This window comes from Pleurodeles waltl, chromosome 2_1 (genome assembly GCF_031143425.1).
Source record: "Pleurodeles waltl isolate 20211129_DDA chromosome 2_1, aPleWal1.hap1.20221129, whole genome shotgun sequence".
In the NCBI taxonomy this organism is placed as follows: Eukaryota; Metazoa; Chordata; class Amphibia; order Caudata; family Salamandridae; genus Pleurodeles; species Pleurodeles waltl.
In genome coordinates this window covers 381,239,738-381,259,519 of record NC_090438.1, presented here as the reverse complement: position 1 = coordinate 381,259,519, position 19,782 = coordinate 381,239,738, and the positions used below count along the sequence as shown (strand labels likewise).

At 46.5% G+C, this 19,782-nt stretch overlaps 1 protein-coding gene across 1 annotated transcript in view; it reads left to right on the top strand.

Moving 5' to 3' along the window:
- Nucleotides 1-19,782, top strand: part of UTP14A (UTP14A small subunit processome component) — a 385,668-nt gene that overhangs the window by 107,672 nt on the left and 258,214 nt on the right. The window contains exon 6 of the mRNA XM_069212909.1: nucleotides 4,233-4,388. Coding sequence (XP_069069010.1) covers nucleotides 4,233-4,388 — 156 coding nt within the window. The remainder of the gene's footprint in view (nucleotides 1-4,232; nucleotides 4,389-19,782) is intronic.

The following is a 19,782-nucleotide window of genomic DNA, read 5'->3' as shown; positions in this document are numbered from 1 at the left end:
CAGGGTGTACTCTTTGTGTGGACTTGTGTCCCCCCCCCCCCCGGTGCCCTACAAAACGCCCCTGGTCTGCCCTCCGAAGACGCGGGTACTTACCTGCTGTCAGACTGGAACCGGGGCACCCCCTTCTCTCCATTGAAGCCTGTGTGTTTTGGGCACCTCTTTGACCTCTGCACCTGACCGGCCCTGAGCTGCTGGTGTGGTAACTTTGGGGTTGCTCTGAACCCCCAACGGTGGGCTACCTTGGACCCAAAACTGAACCCTGTAGGTAATTTACTTACCTGCTAAAACTAACAATACTTTACCCCCCCAGGAACTGTGAAAATTGCACTGTCCCCACTTTTAAAACAGCTATTTGTGTTTTATGTGAAAAGTATATATGCTACTGTAATAATTCAAAGTTCCTAAAGTACTTAACTGCAATACCTTTCAAATGAGATATTACATGTAGAATTTGAACCTGTGGTTCTTAAAATAAACTAAGAAAATATATTTTTCTATAACAAAACGTATTGGCTGGATTTGTCTCTGAGTGTGTGTTCCTCATTTATTGCCTGTGTGTATGTACAACAAATGCTTAACACTACTCCTTTGATAAGCCTACTGCTCGACCACACTACCACAAAATAGAGCATTAGTATTATCTCTTTTTGCCACTATCTTACCTCTAAGGGGAACCCTTGGACTCTGTGCATGCTATTCCTTACTTTGAAATAGCACATACAGAGCCAACTTCCTACAGGTTTTTCACAGCTTTTTGCTGACATTTCATTTTTTTACCAGTGACAGTTGCAAAACCTGAACCTTAATGCTTTATGGTGTAAAGGTAAGATAACTACTGTCATTTTATCTAAATTGACACAATTAAATTGCAGGGACTCGTACTCGTAGACAACTTATATGTAGAAACTTCTAATGTAATGCGTACACGTTCCACAATAACCTAACTCCTCCTTGAAGGCCCTAAGAAAGAAACTAAGGTATAAAAATATCTGACACGCCAAATTACTAGAGTTTCTGGATCTGGGCTGTATGCCTGATCTAAGTTGGTACACATATACCAAAGATCCTTTGGCTGCAAAGACAACCCTCTAGGAAATTAAATCCTTTGAATTAAAGAAATATGTTTCTTACATATACCCATGTGCTCTTCAGCTACTGGATAATAGGAAATATTTTCCTGGAGGGCTTTTGAATATTTAAGTAGTGTGCATCAATTGTATAAAACTTGAGTTCAAAATTGTCCAGCTCTCTTTTCATTTCCCTTAGTGGGAGATTAAACTTGTGCACTGTATTCTGATATGCTAAGTACACTTGGTAGTGCAAATGTCAACATAAATGTTGATGATGTAATCACACATATATTGTGAAATTGAAATAACCGGATTCCATTATTTTATAGTAACAAGGAGATAACTTTTTAGCTTACAAATTCCACAATATCTGGCAACAGAATTTCGATCTGCAAACCATGTGGAAAAAATCTCAGACTACAAGGCTCTAGAATGGTCTCAGCCATCCATGAACTCATAGCTAAGATGTTATTCAGATTACAGTTGAAGACTGTTAGACTTTTCACCCTTGGCGTGGTCTCCCTTAACTTTTTGCCTCTGTTCCCCAGGTTGTTGATGTGTGCTGGACTCTGATTTTGCTGTTTTTGTTACTCTGGGCACTTTACCACTGCTAACCAGTGCTAAAGTGCAAGTGCTCCTGTTTAAATTATATGTAAGTGGTTCATCCATGATTGGCATATTTGAATTACTAGTAAGTCCCTAGTAATGTGCACTAGAGGTGCCAGGGCCTGTAAATCAAATGCTACTAGTGGGCCTGCAGCACTGGTTGTGCCACCCACATAAGTAGCTCTGTAATCATGTCTCAGACCTGCCACTGCAGTGTCTGTGTGTGTATTTTTACACTGTAAAGTCGACTTGGCAAGTGTACCCACTTGCCAGGCCTAAACCTTCCCTTTCCTTACATGTAAGGCACCCCTAAGGTATGCCCTAGGTAGCCCCAAGGGCAGGGTGCAGTGTATGGATAAGGTAGGACATATAGTAATGTGGTTTATATGTCCTGACAGTGAAATACTGCCAATTTCGTTTTCACTGTTGCAAGGTCTGTCTCTCTCTCATAGGATAATATGGGGGCTACCTTTAAATATGATTAAAGTGTAGATTCCCCTAGAGAAGAGATGGACAGGTGGAGTTTGGGATCCCTGAACTCACAATTTAAAAATGCATCTTTTAGTAAAGTTGATTTTGAGATTGTGAGTTTGGAAATGCCACTTTTAGAAAGTGAGCATTTTCTTGCTTAAACCATTCTGTGACTCTGCCTTGTTTGTGGATTCCCTGTCTGGGTCAGTTGACAGTTGGGTTGTTTTTCACCTCACACCAGACAGTGACACAAAGGGAGCTGGGGTGTGATCTGCATTCCTGATTAGCCATCTCTGCTAGGAGGGAGGGGTGGAGTGGTCACTCTCATCTGAAAGGACTGTGCCTGCCTCTGACAATGCTGTCTCCAGCCCCCTGGTGTGTGTCTGATGCCTTGCCTGGGCAAGGCAGGATTTCACAAGAAGGTGTGAGTCCCCTTTGAAGGAAGGTGACTTCAAAGACTAAAATGGGTATAAGAAGGGCACCCAAACTTACAAACTTCAGAAACACTTCTGGAATCAAGGGGAACCTCTGCCTGGAGAAGAGCTGATCGCTGAGGAACAAGTGCTGCCCTGCCTGTGACTGTGCTTTGTGGAGCTTTCCTGCAGTGCTGCTTCTGCCAGAGTAAGAGGGCAAAGACTGGACTTTGTGTGCCTTCCATCTTGAAGAAGAAATCTCCAAGGGCTTGATGTAGAGCTTGCCTCCTGTTATTGAAGTCTCAGGGATAGCAAAGACTTCTTCCTGCCAGCACCTGGAGTCTCTGGAGAGACCCCTACTCTGCTCTGTGGTGCCCTTCCAGTTCCTGGGACCCTGAAAGGAGAGGCTGGCAGCCTAAGGACAAAAATACACGCACCGCGCACCGTGCGGAGAAAAGATCGACGCGAATCCGATCGCGGCTGAGAAAACGACGCGACGCCGGCTCCGCAGCTGAGAAACGACGCCGCTGGAAACGCGACCGGAGAATCGACGCCCGGAGCAGGAGAAACGACGCGCAGCATCGCTGACGAAGGCTGAGAGATCGCAACCAGCGCCGCGGGACTTCGGACCGTCGCGTGGCTGGCTTTTTCGACGCGCCTCGCCGAGCCGAGCTGTTTTCGACGCATATACCCGTGCCGGGTTATTTTCGACGCACACCACCCGTGCGGGGTTATTTTTGCCGCAAACCAGGTACATTTACACGCTAGCAGCGCTAGTGTGTTGTTACAACTACCTAAAGACTCTTTTTATTTTAAACCTTTTAAAAATCATAACTTGACTTGTGTATGTTGGATTTTTGTCGTTTTGGTCTTGTTTTGTCTAGATAAATATTTCCTATTTTTCTAAACTGGTGTTGTGTCATTTTGTAGTGTTTTCATTAAGTTACTGTGTGTGTTGGTACAAATACTTTACGCCCAGCATTCTGAGGTTAAGCCTACTGCTCTGCCAAGCTACCAAGGGGGTAAGCAGGGGTTAGCTGAGGGTGATTCTCTTTTATCCTAACTAGAGTGAGGGTCCTTGCTTGAACAGGGGGTAACCTGACTGTCAACCAAAGACCCCATTTCTAACAAAGACAATCTGTTAAACTACTTCCCTCACTATTGACTTATACCCGTGACATAGTGAGCAAGAAATGTCTCATTTGAGATCCACCTCCTGTATCTTGCTGGATCCTTTTGCCCAAGACTCATGACCAGTTGTCTACAACCTGTCCTTCTCTATTCACCCAGCTGCCCTTGGCCAACATATATCAGTAGTTTGGGCTGCCTGGTCAGCCTGAATATGTACCTGCTCCAGTGTCATCTATGGCACAAACTCAATACTCGTGTATCCCTCCCCAACTTATTTCTGTAGGTGTGCCAAAGTGCTCTGAAACGGTCTCAAGGCAGAATGTTTGTTGCTGTAGAAGTCACCCGGAATAACTACATCTGTAAATTAAGCAGTACACCCTGAATCAGTAATGCCATGCTTTCCTCAAGCATTAACCCATCTATAGAATGCACCTCTTGCTGAAAGATAATAGATTCTAATTAGGAGGATTAGCACTATGTAAATCTCTACATCTTGATCTGTTTGTTTTCATCTAATAATTGTTTTTTCATTGTTTAACAGATACAAAGGGAAGTGGCTTATGAGAAGACATCCAAAGCAGTCACGAAATGGGATCGTGTTGTATTGCAGAATAGGAAGGCAGAGCAGCTGGTTTTCCCACTGAATCAGGAAGGCCCATCATCCAAGCCCATTGAGGAAGTTCTGACCAATTGGAAGGTGGGTGTACTGGAGATGCGGGGACTCAAGGAGCTATGTGCTTTTAAAAAAAGATTTTACTCCTTTTTTTTTTTTTTTTTTTTTTTTGATTGCAACATTTTAATTTTTTAGTTCAGGAAGATATTAATTTATTGGTACAAGCTTTAGCTTTTAGGTTCAAGCATAGTAACCTTTTTCTGGGATACACTTTCATGTCACCTGCATGTGGTATTAGGTCCCACATGACAGCTCCACCTCTTGCTGCTTCGCTGCCTCCCTGGTTACTGAACTAATTATGGCATTGTATTACTGTGCTCAACCTTGTTTAACTCATCTTTGTTTAATCTTGTTCAACTTGTTTAGTTTTCTACTTCCTTTGTTAATGTCTTTTGGTTCTCCGCCAGCTTGCTTTCCTACTGCTTTTTCCCCAGTGGCATCTCTCTCCTGCTTCCTACCCTCGCAGGCCCCGGCCACCACCTCCCAGCACCCCGCTGTCCTCCCAGGACCTAATGGAGGCTGCAACTCGGTTATGCAGCAGACGTGCTGCTGGTGTGCCAAAGGCAAGCCCTTCTGTGCCCGTTTGCGGGTGTGCCATGCCCAGCGCCAAGAACCATGGTTCTCCTGCTACACGCAGATACCCTGCCACACTCAGATACTACTGCTGCCACACTTCTCCACGGTAAATGGTTGGACCTTTTACCTGCCAGCACTCTCTCTTCTCCTTCCACACAGGAGCACCGACACCCACAACTACCACAACCATGCCAACCACAACTGCTTCGGAACAACTCCACTGCCTCCTGCTAAATTCACGATCACTCTGCTAGCCCGCCAGCAATATCTGGGACACCATTACCTCGCTCACCCCGACGTTGTCTTCCTCACTGAGACCTGGCTCAGCCCTGCATCCTCTCACAACATTGCCTCAGCAACTCCAGATGTCAACAAGATAGCACACTGGGACTGCATCAACAAACACTGAGGTGGAATTGCCATCATCCACATTAAAACCATCCACTTCACCACCATCGCAGACAACACCACCCCGATAGTGGAACGCCTCAATTTCTAACTACAGATCAACCAAAACCACCATCAGAGCCACCATCGCCTACAAACCACCGGGACCACACCCCAGTTTCTGTGATGCAGTCCCTGAATTTATCGCCTTGCGTGCCATCAATTGCAAAGACTACATCTTCCTCGACGACTTTAACAGCTCCAACACCATCAACCTCCTCGAAAGCATGAACAACATCGCCCTCACCCAACTAGTCATCTACACACACACTACGGAGGACACACATTCGACCCATCTTCACGGCCAGCAACAGTCAAGTAAGCCATGTCGTCGAGCTCACCTGTTTAGACCATGTCATCGTCCACTTTACCATCATATGATCTCCCAACACTGCCACCAAGCCTCTGAGCATCTCACACCACAGCTGGAACAAAGTATCGGAGAGCCAGTGGACTGACGCCCTCAACATCTCCAACCCTGACACTGCAACCGCTTAGAACAGGCTGTCAAGAGCTTCTCTGCCTGATCACTGATTGCTCTGATGGAGTCGCCCCCTGTCAAGCCCACCAAACCCAAGAGACTCAACCAAACAGGCCACTTGGTACACCATGGAACAGAAACCAGCGAAACACAACTGCAAGGGACTAGAAAGGAAATGGCGCACCAGCAAGGAGCCACAGACTGAGCCACCTTCAAGTCAACCCTCAACCAATACCACCAACTACTGAAAGTGACAAAGTGGAGCACCCTGGGTCACTGCATCAAAGCCAGCTCTAACCTCAGCAAAGAACTCTTCAGTATTGTTCTCCAACCCCTCAGCACTGAAAACATCATCACCCCTTCTCTGGAACTCTGCGATACCCTGGTGGACTTCTTCTACGGCAAGATCTCCACCATCTACAGAAACTTCAAACCCATCCCACAGCTGCCGATACCCTCCATATCCTCCCTGCCACGGATGCAAACTCTGATGCTATGTTAGGCCACCTACCCATCCCCTGGGACCAGCTCACCACACAAAGCACAACAGCCACCATGAACTCTGTCTACTGAGGAGCACCCACAGATCCCTGTCCCTGCCACATTTTCAACCTCTGGAGCAAGATTTTCAGCAGCAAGCTGACCACCATCTTCAACTCATCCATAAACACGGCCATCTTTCCCGAAGTATGGGAACATGCAGAAGTCAAACCCCTTCTCAAGAAACCTTTCACTGACACTAGCAAATGGAAGAATTATGATCTCATCTCTCTGTTCCCTCTTCCCGCCAAAGTCCTTGAAAAGGCCATCAACGCCAACTCACACAATATCCGAACCCCAACAATATTCTGGACCTCTCCCAATCCAGATTCCACACCAATCTCTGCACCGAAACCACCCTGATTGCTACCACTGATGAAGTCAGAACCCTCCTCGACCAGGGGGGAAACTATGGTTCGATGGCATCTGTCGCTGGAGATACACATGTTGTGCATAGCCGGCCATCTGGTGTTGGGTCGGAGTGTTACAAGTTGTTTTTCTTCGAAGAAGTCTTTCGAGTCACGGGACCGAGTGACTCCTCCTCTCCGTCTCCATTGCGCATGGGCGTCGACTCCATCTTCGATTGTTTTCTTTCCGCCATCGGGTTCGGACGTGTTCCTGTCGCTCCGAGTTTCGGAACGGAAAGTTAGCTAACTATCGGAAGATCACGTCGGTATTGTTGCGTTCGGGATCGGCTTAGATTGAATCGACACCGCATCGAAGATTGAAGAGCTCCGGTGCCCTTTGGGGTAGCTTTCGATCCCCCGTCGGGGCCTGGTCGGCCCGACCGCATGTACAACAACGCTGATGGAACAGACCCCGTTCCGTTTCTGTCCCAAATGCCACAACAAATACCCGTATACAGACCAACATTTGGTCTGTAACCTGTGCCTGTCGCCTGAGCACAGTGAAGAGACTTGCGAGGCCTGTCGTGCGTTCCGGTCCCGAAAGACACTTCGTGACCGTCGAGCCAGAAGACTTCAGATGGCGTCCACGCCGACAGCGCACCGAGAGTTCGAGGAACAAGCGGAAGAAGAAACCTTCTCGATCCACGAATCGGACTCCGAGGAATTAGACGATCCAAGAACTGTGAGTAAGACGTCGAAGAAACAAAAGAAAAGTGACAAGGCCCAGGGGACGCCACTGCCACCAGGCCATGGCTCGACCCATAAATTCGGTGACCGACCATCGGCACCGATAAAGGCCGACACAGTGCTGAGATCGTCCGACTCCGGTCGAGACACCGGCACGCAGCCTTCTCGGGACCGAGAAAGTGCTGCTGAAAAGGATCGACGCCGAGATAGCGGTGCCGAAACGGCTCGACGCCGAGACAGCGGCACCGAGGAAGATCGACACCGAGAGGTTTCGACTCTAAAAAAGAAGAAGGTCACCTCAGAGCCGAAAAAGCATACAGACAGGGTTTCGGTGCCGAAACGACCCTCAACCGACCCAGTTACCGGTTCCTATTCAGAGGAGCAGTCCTTGTCCTCTCAGATGTGAAAGCATAGATTTGAGGAAGAGTTGCAATCCACCGAAGTGGACCATACGCAGAAACGTATTTTCATACTGGAAGGAACAGGGAAAATAAGCACCTTTCCCCCTATTAGGAGAAAAAGGAGACTGGAGTTTCAGACAGACCAAGCACACAAACAAAAATGGTCAAAAAGGTAACTCCGCCACCCTCTCCTCCACCTGTAACTAACGTTTCGCCAGCACAAACTCCATCACATTCCCCGGCTCACACCACCGTGAGCCAAGGTGACCAGGACCAAGACGCTTGGGACTTATACGACGCCCCAGTGTCGGACAACAGTCCAGAGGCGTATCCCACAAAGCCCTCACCACCAGAAGACAACACAGCTTATTCACAAGTGGTGGCTAGAGCGGCAGAGTTCCACAACGTAAACCTCCACTCAGAACCAGTCGAGGATGACTTCTTATTCAACACCCTCTCATCCACCCACAGCTCCTACCAAAGCCTGCCTATGCTCCCAGGAATGCTTCGGCACGCAAAGGAAATCTTCAAGGAGCCGCTCAAGAGTAGGGCAATCACACCAAGGGTTGAAAAGAAATACAAAGCGCCTCCCACAGACCCTGTTTTCATCACCACACAGCTGCCACCAGATTCTGTCGTAGTAGGAGCAGCTCGCAAGAGAGCCAACTCCCACACATCTGGGGATGCACCACCCCCAGATAAAGAGAGCCGCAAGTTCGATGCAGCCGGAAAGAGAGTCGCAGTACAAGCTGCAAACCAGTGGCGCATCGCTAACTCTCAAGCACTACTTGCGCGCTATGACAGAGCCCATTGGGACGAGATGCAACACCTCATTGAGCATCTACCCAAGGAACTACAAAAGAGGGCGAAACAGGTGGTTGAGGAAGGACAGAACATATCTAATAATCAGATACGCTCCTCTATGGACGCAGCAGACACAGCTGCCAGGACAATTAACACATCTGTGACTATAAGAAGGCATGCATGGCTACGAACGTCTGGTTTTAAACCAGAGATACAGCAGGCAGTGCTCAATATGCCCTTCAATGAGAAACAACTGTTCGGACCAGAGGTGGACACGGCAATTGAGAAACTGAAAAAGGACACTGACACTGCTAAAGCCATGGGCGCACTCTACTCCCCGCAGAGCAGAGGCACTTACAGCACCTTCCTCAAGACAACCTTTAGAGGGGGGTTTCGGGGTCAGGCCACACAAGCCAGCACCTCACAGGCAACACCGTCCAGCTACCAGGGACAGTACAGGGGAGGTTTTCGGGGCCAATATAGAGGGGGACAATTCCCTAAGAATAGGGGAAAATTTCAAAGCCCCAAAACCCCTACAACCAAGCAGTGACTCACATGTCACTCATCCCCTCCACACAACACCAGTGGGGGGAAGAATAGGTCATTACTACCAAGCATGGAAAGAAATAACTACAGACACTTGGGTCTTAGCAATTATCCAACATGGTTATTGCATAGAATTTCTACAAATCCCTCCAAACATACCACCAAAAGCACAGAATTTATCGAAACAACATTCCGACCTTCTAGAAATAGAAGTCCAAGCATTATTGCAAAAGAATGCAATCGAACTAGTACCAAAGTCACAAATAAACACAGGAGTTTATTCACTCTACTTCTTAATACCAAAAAAGAACAAAACACTGAGACCAATCCTAGACCTCAGAATACTAAACACCTACATCAAATCAGATCACTTTCACATGGTCACGCTACAAGAAGTGTTACCATTGCTAAAACTACAGGACTACATGACAACCTTAGACCTCAAAGACGCGTATTTCCATATACCAATACATCAGTCGCACAGGAAATACCTAAGGTTTGTATTCAAAGGAATACATTACCAATTCAAAGTATTGCCGTTTGGTTTAACAACCGCACCAAGAGTCTTTACAAAATGTCTAGCAGTAGTGGCTGCACACATCAGAAGGCAGCAAATACACGTATTCCCGTATCTAGACGACTGGCTAATCAAGACCAACTCACTGACAAGGTGCTCACACCACACAAATCAGGTCATACAAAACCTCTACAAACTTGGTTTCACCGTCAACTTTGCAAAATCACACATTCTGCCTTGCAAGGTACAACAATACCTAGGAGCCATAATAGACACAACAAAAGGACTAGCCACTCCAAGTCCACAAAGAATTCAAAATTTCAACAATATCATACGACGCATGTACCCAACACAAAAAGTACAAGCAAAAATGATATTACAACTCCTAGGCATGATGTCCTCATGCATAGCCATTGTCCCGAACGCAAGACTGCACATGAGGCCCTTACAACGGTGCCTAGCATCACAATGGTCACAAGCACAGGGTCACCTTTTAGATCTGGTGTTGATAGACCGCCAAACATATCTCTCGCTTCTATGGTGGAACAGTATAAATTTAAACAAAGGGCGGCCTTTCCAAGACCCAGTGCCACATTACGTAATAACAACAGATGCTTCCATGACGGGGTGGGGAGCACACCTCGATCAACACAGCATACAAGGACAATGGAACGTTCATCAAACAAGACTGCATATAAATCACCTAGAACTGCTAGCAGTTTTTCAAGCACTAAAGGCTTTCCAACCAATCATAACTCACAAATACATTCTTGTCAAAACAGACAACATGACAACAATGTATTATCTAAACAAACAGGGGGGGACACACTCAACGCAGTTGAACCTTCTAGCACAGAAGATATGGCGATGGGCAATTCACAACCACATTCGCCTAATAGCACAGTTTATTCCAGGGATCCAGAATCAACTTGCAGACAATCTCTCTCGAGATCACCAACAGGTCCACGAATGGGAAATTCACCCCCAAATTCTAAACACTTACTTCAGACTTTGGGGAACGCCTCAAATAGACTTGTTTGCAACAAAAGAGAACGCAAAATGCCAAAACTTCGCATCCAGATACCCACACAGGCAGTCCCAGGGCAATGCCCTATGGATGAACTGGTCAGGGATATTTGCATACGCTTTTCCCCCTCTCCCTCTCCTTCCTTATCTAGTAAACAAATTGAGTCAAAACAAACTCAAACTCATATTGATAGCACCAACTTGGGCAAGGCAACCCTGGTACACAACACTGCTAGACCTATCAGTAGTACCCCACATCAAATTGCCCAACAGGCCAGATCTGTTAACACAACACAACCAACAGATCAGGCATCCAGATCCAGCATCGCTGAATCTAGCAATCTGGCTCCTGAAATCCTAGAATTCGGACACTTAGAACTTACCCAAGAATGTATGGAAGTCATAAAGCAAGCCAGAAGGCCATCCACTAGGCACTGCTATGCAAGCAAATGGAAGAGGTTTGTTTGTTACTGCCATCATAATCAGATCCAACCATTACACGCATCTCCAAAGGATGTAGTGGGTTACTTGCTACACTTACAAAAATCTAACCTAGCTTTCTCTTCCATTAAAATACACCTTGCGGCAATATCTGCATACCTGCAGGTTACCTATTCAACTTCACTATATAGGATACCAGTCATTAAAGCATTTATGGAAGGCCTTAAAAGAATTATACCACCAAGGACACCACCCGTTCCTTCATGGAACCTCAATATTGTCCTAACAAGACTCATGGGTCCACCTTTCGAACCCATGCACTCTTGCGAAATACAGTTCCTAACCTGGAAAGTTGCATTTCTCATCGCCATCACATCTCTACGAAGAGTAAGCGAAATTCAAGCGTTTACAATACAAGAACCTTTTATCCAACTACACAAAAATAAGGTAGTCCTAAGGACTAATCCTAAATTTTTACTAAAGGTTATTTCACCGTTCCACCTAAATCAAACGGTAGAACTACCAGTGTTCTTCCCACAGCCAGATTCCGTAGCTGAGAGGGCACTACATACATTAGATGTCAAAAGAGCATTAATGTACTACATTGACAGAACAAAAAACATCAGGAAAACTAAACAACTATTTATTGCATTCCAAAAACCTCATGCAGGAAACCCAATATCAAAACAAGGTATAGCCAGATGGATAGTTAAGTGCATCCAAATCTGCTACCTTAAAGCAAAACGACAGCTGCCCATTACACCAAGGGCACACTCAACCAGAAAGAAAGGTGCTACCATGGCCTTTCTAGGAAATATTCCAATGAACGAAATATGTAAGGCAGCCACATGGTCTACGCCTCACACATTCACCAAGCACTACTGTATAGACGTGCTATCCGCACAACAAGCCACAGTAGGTCAAGCCGTGTTAAGAACCTTATTTCAAACTACTTCCACTCCTACAGGCTGAGCCACCGCTTTTGGGGAGATAACTGCTTACTAGTCTATGCACAACATGTGTATCTCCAGCGACAGATGCCATCGAACTGAAAATGTCACTTACCCAGTGTACATCTGTTCGTGGCATCAGCCGCTGAAGATTCACATGTGCCCACCCGCCTCCCCGGGAGCCTGTAGCAGTTCGGAAGTTAGCTTAAGCTTTGTACATTTGTAAATATATTATTTAAACCTTTTAATAGGTACATACTTAGTCACTCCATTGCATGGGCACTGTTACTACAACACAACTCCTACCTCACCCTCTGCGGGGAAAACAATCGAAGATGGAGTCGACGCCCATGCGCAATGGAGACGAAGAGGAGGAGTCACTCGGTCCCGTGACTCGAAAGACTTCTTCGAACAAAAACAACTTGTAACACTCCGACCCAACACCAGATGGCGGGCTATGCACAACATGTGAATCTTCAGCGACTGATGCCACGAACAGATGTACACTGGGTAAGTGACATTTTCATTACTGATCCTCCTCGGCCTGTCAGCAGCACTTGACACTGTGTCATACCACACCATTATTACGAGGCTTTATCACATTGGAGTCTATGGAGACTCTCTCAAATGGATCATGTCCTTCCTCACCTGAAGAATCCAGAGAATCCACCTACCACCTTTCACCTCTGAACCCAAGAACATCATCTGTGGCGTCCCTGAAAACTCTTCCCTCAGCCCTACACTGTTTAACATTTACATGACCCAACATAGTCCGAACCCATGAAATGAACATCATTTTCTACTCGGACAATAATACTCAGCTCATCCTCTCACTATCAGCAGACCCCCTCCAGCACAAAGGCTAACTTCTGTAGGTGCATGACCAGCATTGCTGACTGGATGAATAACAATTGCCTTAATCTCAACATAGACAAAACAGAAGTGCTGATCTCTGGGAACAATTACTCCCTGTGGAATGGCTGCTGATGGCCTACCGAACTCAGACCAGCACCCACTCCGACAGACCACGGTTGCAACCTTTGCACATCCTGGACAGCAAACTCTCCATGAAAACCCAGATCAATGCAGTTTTTTCCGCCTGCTTTCTCACTCTTCACATCCTCCCTAAATTTTCAAATGGCTCTCCCTCAATACCAGGTGAACCGTCACTCAAGCCCTAGTCACCAGCCGGCTGGACTATGGCAACACACTCCACATAGGAATCACCATGCATCTCCTGAAGATACTACAGAACTCAGCGACCACACCGATCCTCGACCTCCCCATAACAGACCCACCGAAAAACCTGACCCCGGGAAGCTCCACTGCCTCGCCATCCAGGAGATTTGTCGATTTAAGATGCTTATCCTTACCTACAGGGCCCTTCATAATGAACTACCAACATGCACCAACCACCGCCTGAACTTCCACCAATCTTCCAGACACCTGTACACCATTTCCCTCTGCCTCACACACATCCCCACATCTGCTGAAGCAACAGTGGAAAACGCTGTTTCTCTTACCTCCTGGAGAAATCCTCGACAGACTTCCCCTACGGATCGCGTCCTCTTTTTTTCTGGAATTCAGGGTAGGCCTCAGGACCTGGCTGTTTATCTGAAACCCTCAGAAACTATGCTCTCAGCGCCTGGATACCCTCCTGAGTAATTCTCAGTGCTTTATAAATCCTGTTTGATTGATTGATCGGTATTTGGGCCTAGATCATGGCATGATGAGCTTTCACCTCTTAATCCATGTGGAGATGAAAGCTTCTCAGGAGGTAGAGACAAAGCTTATTTTAACCTCACACCCTCTTGCTCCCCACTCCCGTGGAGTCCTGACCGTTTTCGTAGCCATGCAACAATTTGGGAAGAGTGAACTCAATACCATTTGAAGCAAAAAGAAATCTAGGTACTAATCTGTCTGCGTAACTTCGATGCTGATTTGCTCTATTAGTCCATTTGGATTTTAGAGGTTAATATGAAATGGGAGGTGATTTTCCCTGCTGCAGCATTTACCATCTTGCAAGTGGGGACATTTTCCACAGAGTTGCAATTTTCCCCTAAATTCCATCGCTATTTAGCTTTCTTGAACTCTGAGTTTGTGGTTGTCCATTTCACACCTGGGGAGATTTATTTTATAAATTCATTGATTTTATTTTATTTTTTCATTCTTCCCTGGCGCATACTTGCACTTTATTCAACCCTGGTGTATATTGGCCCTTCCTTGCGCACTTTAGCATCCTGACTGTTGGATACTAGCCCCCCTCAAGTAAGGCTAGGGAGATAGGAGTACTCTTTTGATATTTAGACATTGTATTACTTTGGTGCTCATAGACTTTGCTACATTTACTTTCCTTTAGCTCTCCGGTCCGGTCTCCTATACTACCAACCTTGGAACCCAGACGTCTGTTGACAGGGAGGTTGCTCACCTTGAATATATTAGCACATATGAAATAAAGACCCCTTTACCCAGAGCCAGAGTTATCTCAAAACAACCATATGTTGAATTCCCTAATGATTCTTCTATATTAAAATGACTTTACTGTAAGGCAGGGTCTCTTCTTTAACATGCGACAGAGCTGTGGGAGTTGCTCACCTCTCTACAACCTGACATTTGTTTCATCACTGAAACCTGGCTGCATCTACTGGCTTTTCCCTGTATTCTTATTGTGTTTCCTAACATATATATATTGGTCAGACTTGATAGTGAAACCAAGAGGGGGTAGGAGTGGTTATAGTTTTCCTAGTCTCCCTAAAGTGGAGAGGTGGAGATTATTGATTTATTGATTTTACTTTCTGACTGGATGGAGATATCTTTTCAAGTTGGAGATCTATGCTGATCTCTGGAAGGGAGCTCTAGTGTACCATCCTCCCCAGTTCCAAAAAAGACTTGAGCCATAAACTAGTATACCGTTTAGCACTTCATGTACTTGCCACAGATAATTTCTTTTTGGTGGAAGACTAATCATCATTCAGAAATTGTCTCAGACACTGAGCCCCGTGTATTAACTGATAATTACCTTCAGCTTTCAGAACCTGGCTAAGGGTGTCTACCTAAAGCCTAAAAAAACTGGCCTTATCGGGTTGAGATCCTGGAAGCAGGTGTGTAAGGAAATGCCTCCTTGGCATGGTTACCCCCTGAATTTTTGCCTTTGCTGATGCTATGTTTTGAATTGAAAGTGTGCTGAGGCCTGCTAACCAGGCCCCAGCACCAGTGTTCTTTCCCTAACCTGTACTTTTGATTCCACAATTGGCACACCCTGGCATCCAGATAAGTCCCTTGTAAGTGGTACCCCTGGTACCAAGGGCCCTGATGCCAAGGAAGGTCTCTAAGGGCTGCAGCATGTCTTATGCCACCCTGGAGACCCCTCACTCAGCACAGACACACTGCTTGCCAGCTTGTGTGTGCTGGTGAGAACAAAACGAGTAAGTCGACATGGCACTCCCCTCAGGGTGCCATGCCAGCCTCTCACTGCCTATGCAGGTATAGATAAGTCACCCCTCTAGTAGGCCTTACAGCCCTAAGGCAGGGTGCACTATACCATAGGTGAGAGCACCAGTGCATGAGCACTGTGCCCCTACAGTGTCTAAGCAATACCTTAGACATTGTAAGTGCAGGGTAGCCATAAGAGTATATGGTCTGGGAGTCTGTTTTACACGAACTCCACAGCACCATAATGGCTACACTGAAAACTGGGAAGTTTGGTATCAAACTTCTCAGCACAATAAATGCACACTGATGCCAGTGTACATTTTATTGTAAACTACACCCCAGAGGGCACCTTAGAGGTGCCCCCTGAAACCTTAACCAACTATCTGTGTAGGCTGACTGGTTCCAGCAGCCTGCCACACTAGAGACATGTTGCTGGCCCCATGGGGAGAGTGCCTTTGTCACTCTGAGGCCAGTAACAAAGCCTGCACTGGGTGGAGATGCTAACACCTCCCCCAGGCAGGAGCTGTAACACCTGGCGGTGAGCCTCAAAGGCTCACCCCTTTGTCACAGCACCGCAGGACACTCCAGCTAGTGGAGTTGCCCGCCCCCTCCGGCCACGGCCCCCACTTTTGGCGGCAAGGTCGGAGGAAACAAAGAAAACAACAAGGAGGAGTCACTGGCCAGTCAGGACAGCCCCTAAGGTGTCCTGAGCTGAGGTGACTCTAACTTTTAGAAATCCTCCATCTTGCAGATGGAGGATTCCCCCAATAGGATTAGGGATGTGACCCCCTCCCCTTGGGAGGAGGCACAAAGAGGGTGTACCCACCCTCAGGGCTAGTAGCCATTGGCTACTAACCCCCCAGACCTAAACACGCCCTTAAATTTAGTATTTAAGGGCTCCCCTGAACCTAAAACTTTAGATTCCTGCAACTTACCTGAAGAAGAAGACTGCTGAGCTGAAAAACCCCTGCAGAGGAAGAACAGAAGACACCAACTGCTTTGGCCCCAGTCCTACCGGCCTGTCTCCTGCCTTCCAAAAGAAACCTGCTCCAGCAACGCTTTCCAAGGGACCAGCGACCTCTGAATCCTCTGAGGACTGCCCTGCTTCAAGAAAGACAAGAAACTCCCGAGGACAGCGGCCCTGCTCCAAAAGAACTGCAACTTTGTTTCAAGTAGCAGATTTAAAGACCCCTGCAACTCCCCACAAGAAGCGTGAGACTTGCAACACTGCACCCGGCGACCCCGACTCGACTGGTGGAGAAACAACGCTTCAGGGAGGACCCTCCGGCGACTCTACGACTGTGAGTAACCAAAGTTGTCCCCACTGAGCCCCCACAGCGACGCCTGCAGAGGGAATCCCGAGGCTCCCCCTGACCGCGACTGCCTGAACTCCATTTCCCGACGGCTGGAAAAGACTCTGCACCCGCAGCCCCCAGCACCTAAAGAAACGGAACTCCTGTGCAGGAGTGACCCCCAGGAGGCCCTCTCCCTTGCCCAGGTGGTGGCTACCCCGAGGAGCCCCCCCCCCCTTGCCTGCCTGCAACGCTGAAGTGATCCCTTGATCTCTCATTGAAAACCATTACAAACCTGACGCGTGTTTGCACACTGCACCCGGCCGCCCCCGCACTGCTGAGGGTGTACTTTTTGTGCTGACCTGTGTCCCCCCCGGTGCCCTACAAAACCCCCCTGGTCTGCCCTCCGAAGACGCGGGTACTTACCTGCTGGCAGACTGGAACCGGGGCACCCCCTTCTCTCCATTGAAGCCTATGCGTTTTGGGCACCTCTTTGACCTCTGCACCTGACCGGCCCTGAGCTGCTGGTGTGGTAACTTTGTGGTTGCTCTGAACCCCCAACGGTGGGCTACCTTGGACCAAAAACTGAAACCTGTAAGTGACTTACTTACCTGGTAAAACTAACATTACTTTACCTCCCCCAGGAACTGTGAAAATTGCACTGTGTCCACTTTTAAAACAGCTTATTGTGTTTTATGTGAAAAGTATACATGCTAATGAAATCATTCAAAGTTCCTAAAATACTTACCTGCAATACCTTTCAAATGAGATATTACATGTAAAATTTGAACCTGTGGTTCTTAAAATAAACTAATAAAATATATTTTTCTATAACAAAACCCATTGGCTGGATTTGTCTCTGAGTGTGTGTTCCTCATTTATTGCCTGTGTGTATGTACAACAAATGCTTAACACTACTCCTTTGATAAGCCTACTGCTCGACCACACTACCACAAAATAGAGCATTAGTATTATCTCCTTTTGCCACTATCTTACCACTAAGGGGAACCCTTGGACTCTGTGCATGCTATTCCTTACTTTGAAATAGCACATACAGAGCCAACTTCCTACAAGGTGCCTCCAGAGTCTTTTAAGCCAGACATTTGTGCCCCTAACCTAGGAAACCTTCAGGATATTCACTCTGCCTTAGGCATGTATCAAGACTTGTTTTCTCAAGCACTAGATATAGTTTCTCATCAGAAACTGAGCACTCATAAGACTAGCAGACATAATGCCCCTTGGTATTCAGCCGAATTGAGTCTTGAACGGACTAGCTGTAGAAGACTAGAATTTAGATGGCAGGCCTCGAAATCTGCTCCCGATTAAAATAAATAAATAAAAAAAAAAAAAAAAAAAAAAGAGATATAAATTAGAGACTACCACAGTACAATCAGGGAAGTGTGTAGACTAAACACGATCAATAGGATTGACCAAGTGGAAATACTGATAAAGAACTCTTTAAGGTGCTAAATGAATTCACTAAGCCCCTTGCATGCACCTCTGCTATTCCAGCCTCTCAAGCTCTGTGTGATACCATAGAGAATCATTTTGAGACAAAAATTGAGCAAATATACCAAAGTACGTGAACCTCCACCTTATCTTTCGCCAATGCTTCCATTTCAGATCTTCCCTATGGAGATTCCTCAGCTGTGCTTGAAAGGTTTCAGCCTACCATTCACGCTCAGGTGTAAGAACTACTGATTAAAGTTAAATCAAGGTCTCCTGACCTGTGCCCTCCTCATACAGTGGATGCTCTGTCTACCCTACTCACGCCTACCATCACCTCACTAATTCATTTATCATTAACCTTGGCCGCTGTGCCACATGAGTGGAAATCTGCATGCCACCCACCTTAAAGAAACCCAACGCTGACTCCAAGGAGCCTGCAAATTACCGGTCTATTTCACTCCTTCCTTTCTTAGGCAACTCTCTTGAATCCTATGTGAGTCAACAACTTTCTTCCTGTGTAAATGACCATCCCCGTCTGGGCCCCACAGTATTGCTTTAGAGCTTTCCATAGCACTGAAACAGCCCTGTTGGCAGTAGTCAACTCTGTCAAAAGATCTTTAGACACCAGAACACAGTCCATGCTGGTCCTTTATTGGTAATGGCCCTTACTGCAGGGTTACCCTCAAACAATTTGCCTTCCTCCTCCTATTTTTCTGATATTCTTTCTATTAGCTTTAGGACTCTCTGCACTTCACTACTGCTAATCAGTGCATGTGGGCATGTGTGCTCTACCCTAAGACATGGTATGATTGGCTTACACCTGTTTGGCATATTTGATTTACCTGTAAGTCCCTTATCAAGTGGTATACCATATATACAGGACCTGTAAATTAAATGCTACTAGCAGGCCTGCAGCACTGATTGCGCCATCCACAGAAGTAGCCTTTCAGATCTGACTGCTGTGCCTGTGTGTGCACAGTTTACTGCCACCTTGACTTGGCATTTCACACTAGTTGCCAAGGCCTAAACACCCTTTTTATTGCACCTAAGTCACTCCTAAGGTAGCCCTAAGGGCAAGATGCTGTGTAGGTAAAAGGTAGGGCATATACCTTGATGTTTTTGCATGTCCTAGTATTGACAAACATCCTATTTCATGTTTCACCACTTTGGTGGAAAAACCTTAGAACCCTCCATCACTCTATAAGAATACCTGGAGCTCATGCAAGAAGCATTTGGTGGCCAGACTAGTCATACTTTCTCTGGTGATCAAACTTCACAAGGGTAGGTGTTGTAGAGCATATTTTGTTCACCACTGACCCACACAGCACCAGGAATAATAACTGTAATGAACATTCCTGGCAAATCATACATCAACATTTTCTGAGCTTGAAGAATAGAATGCCGTACTTAGATACATCAATA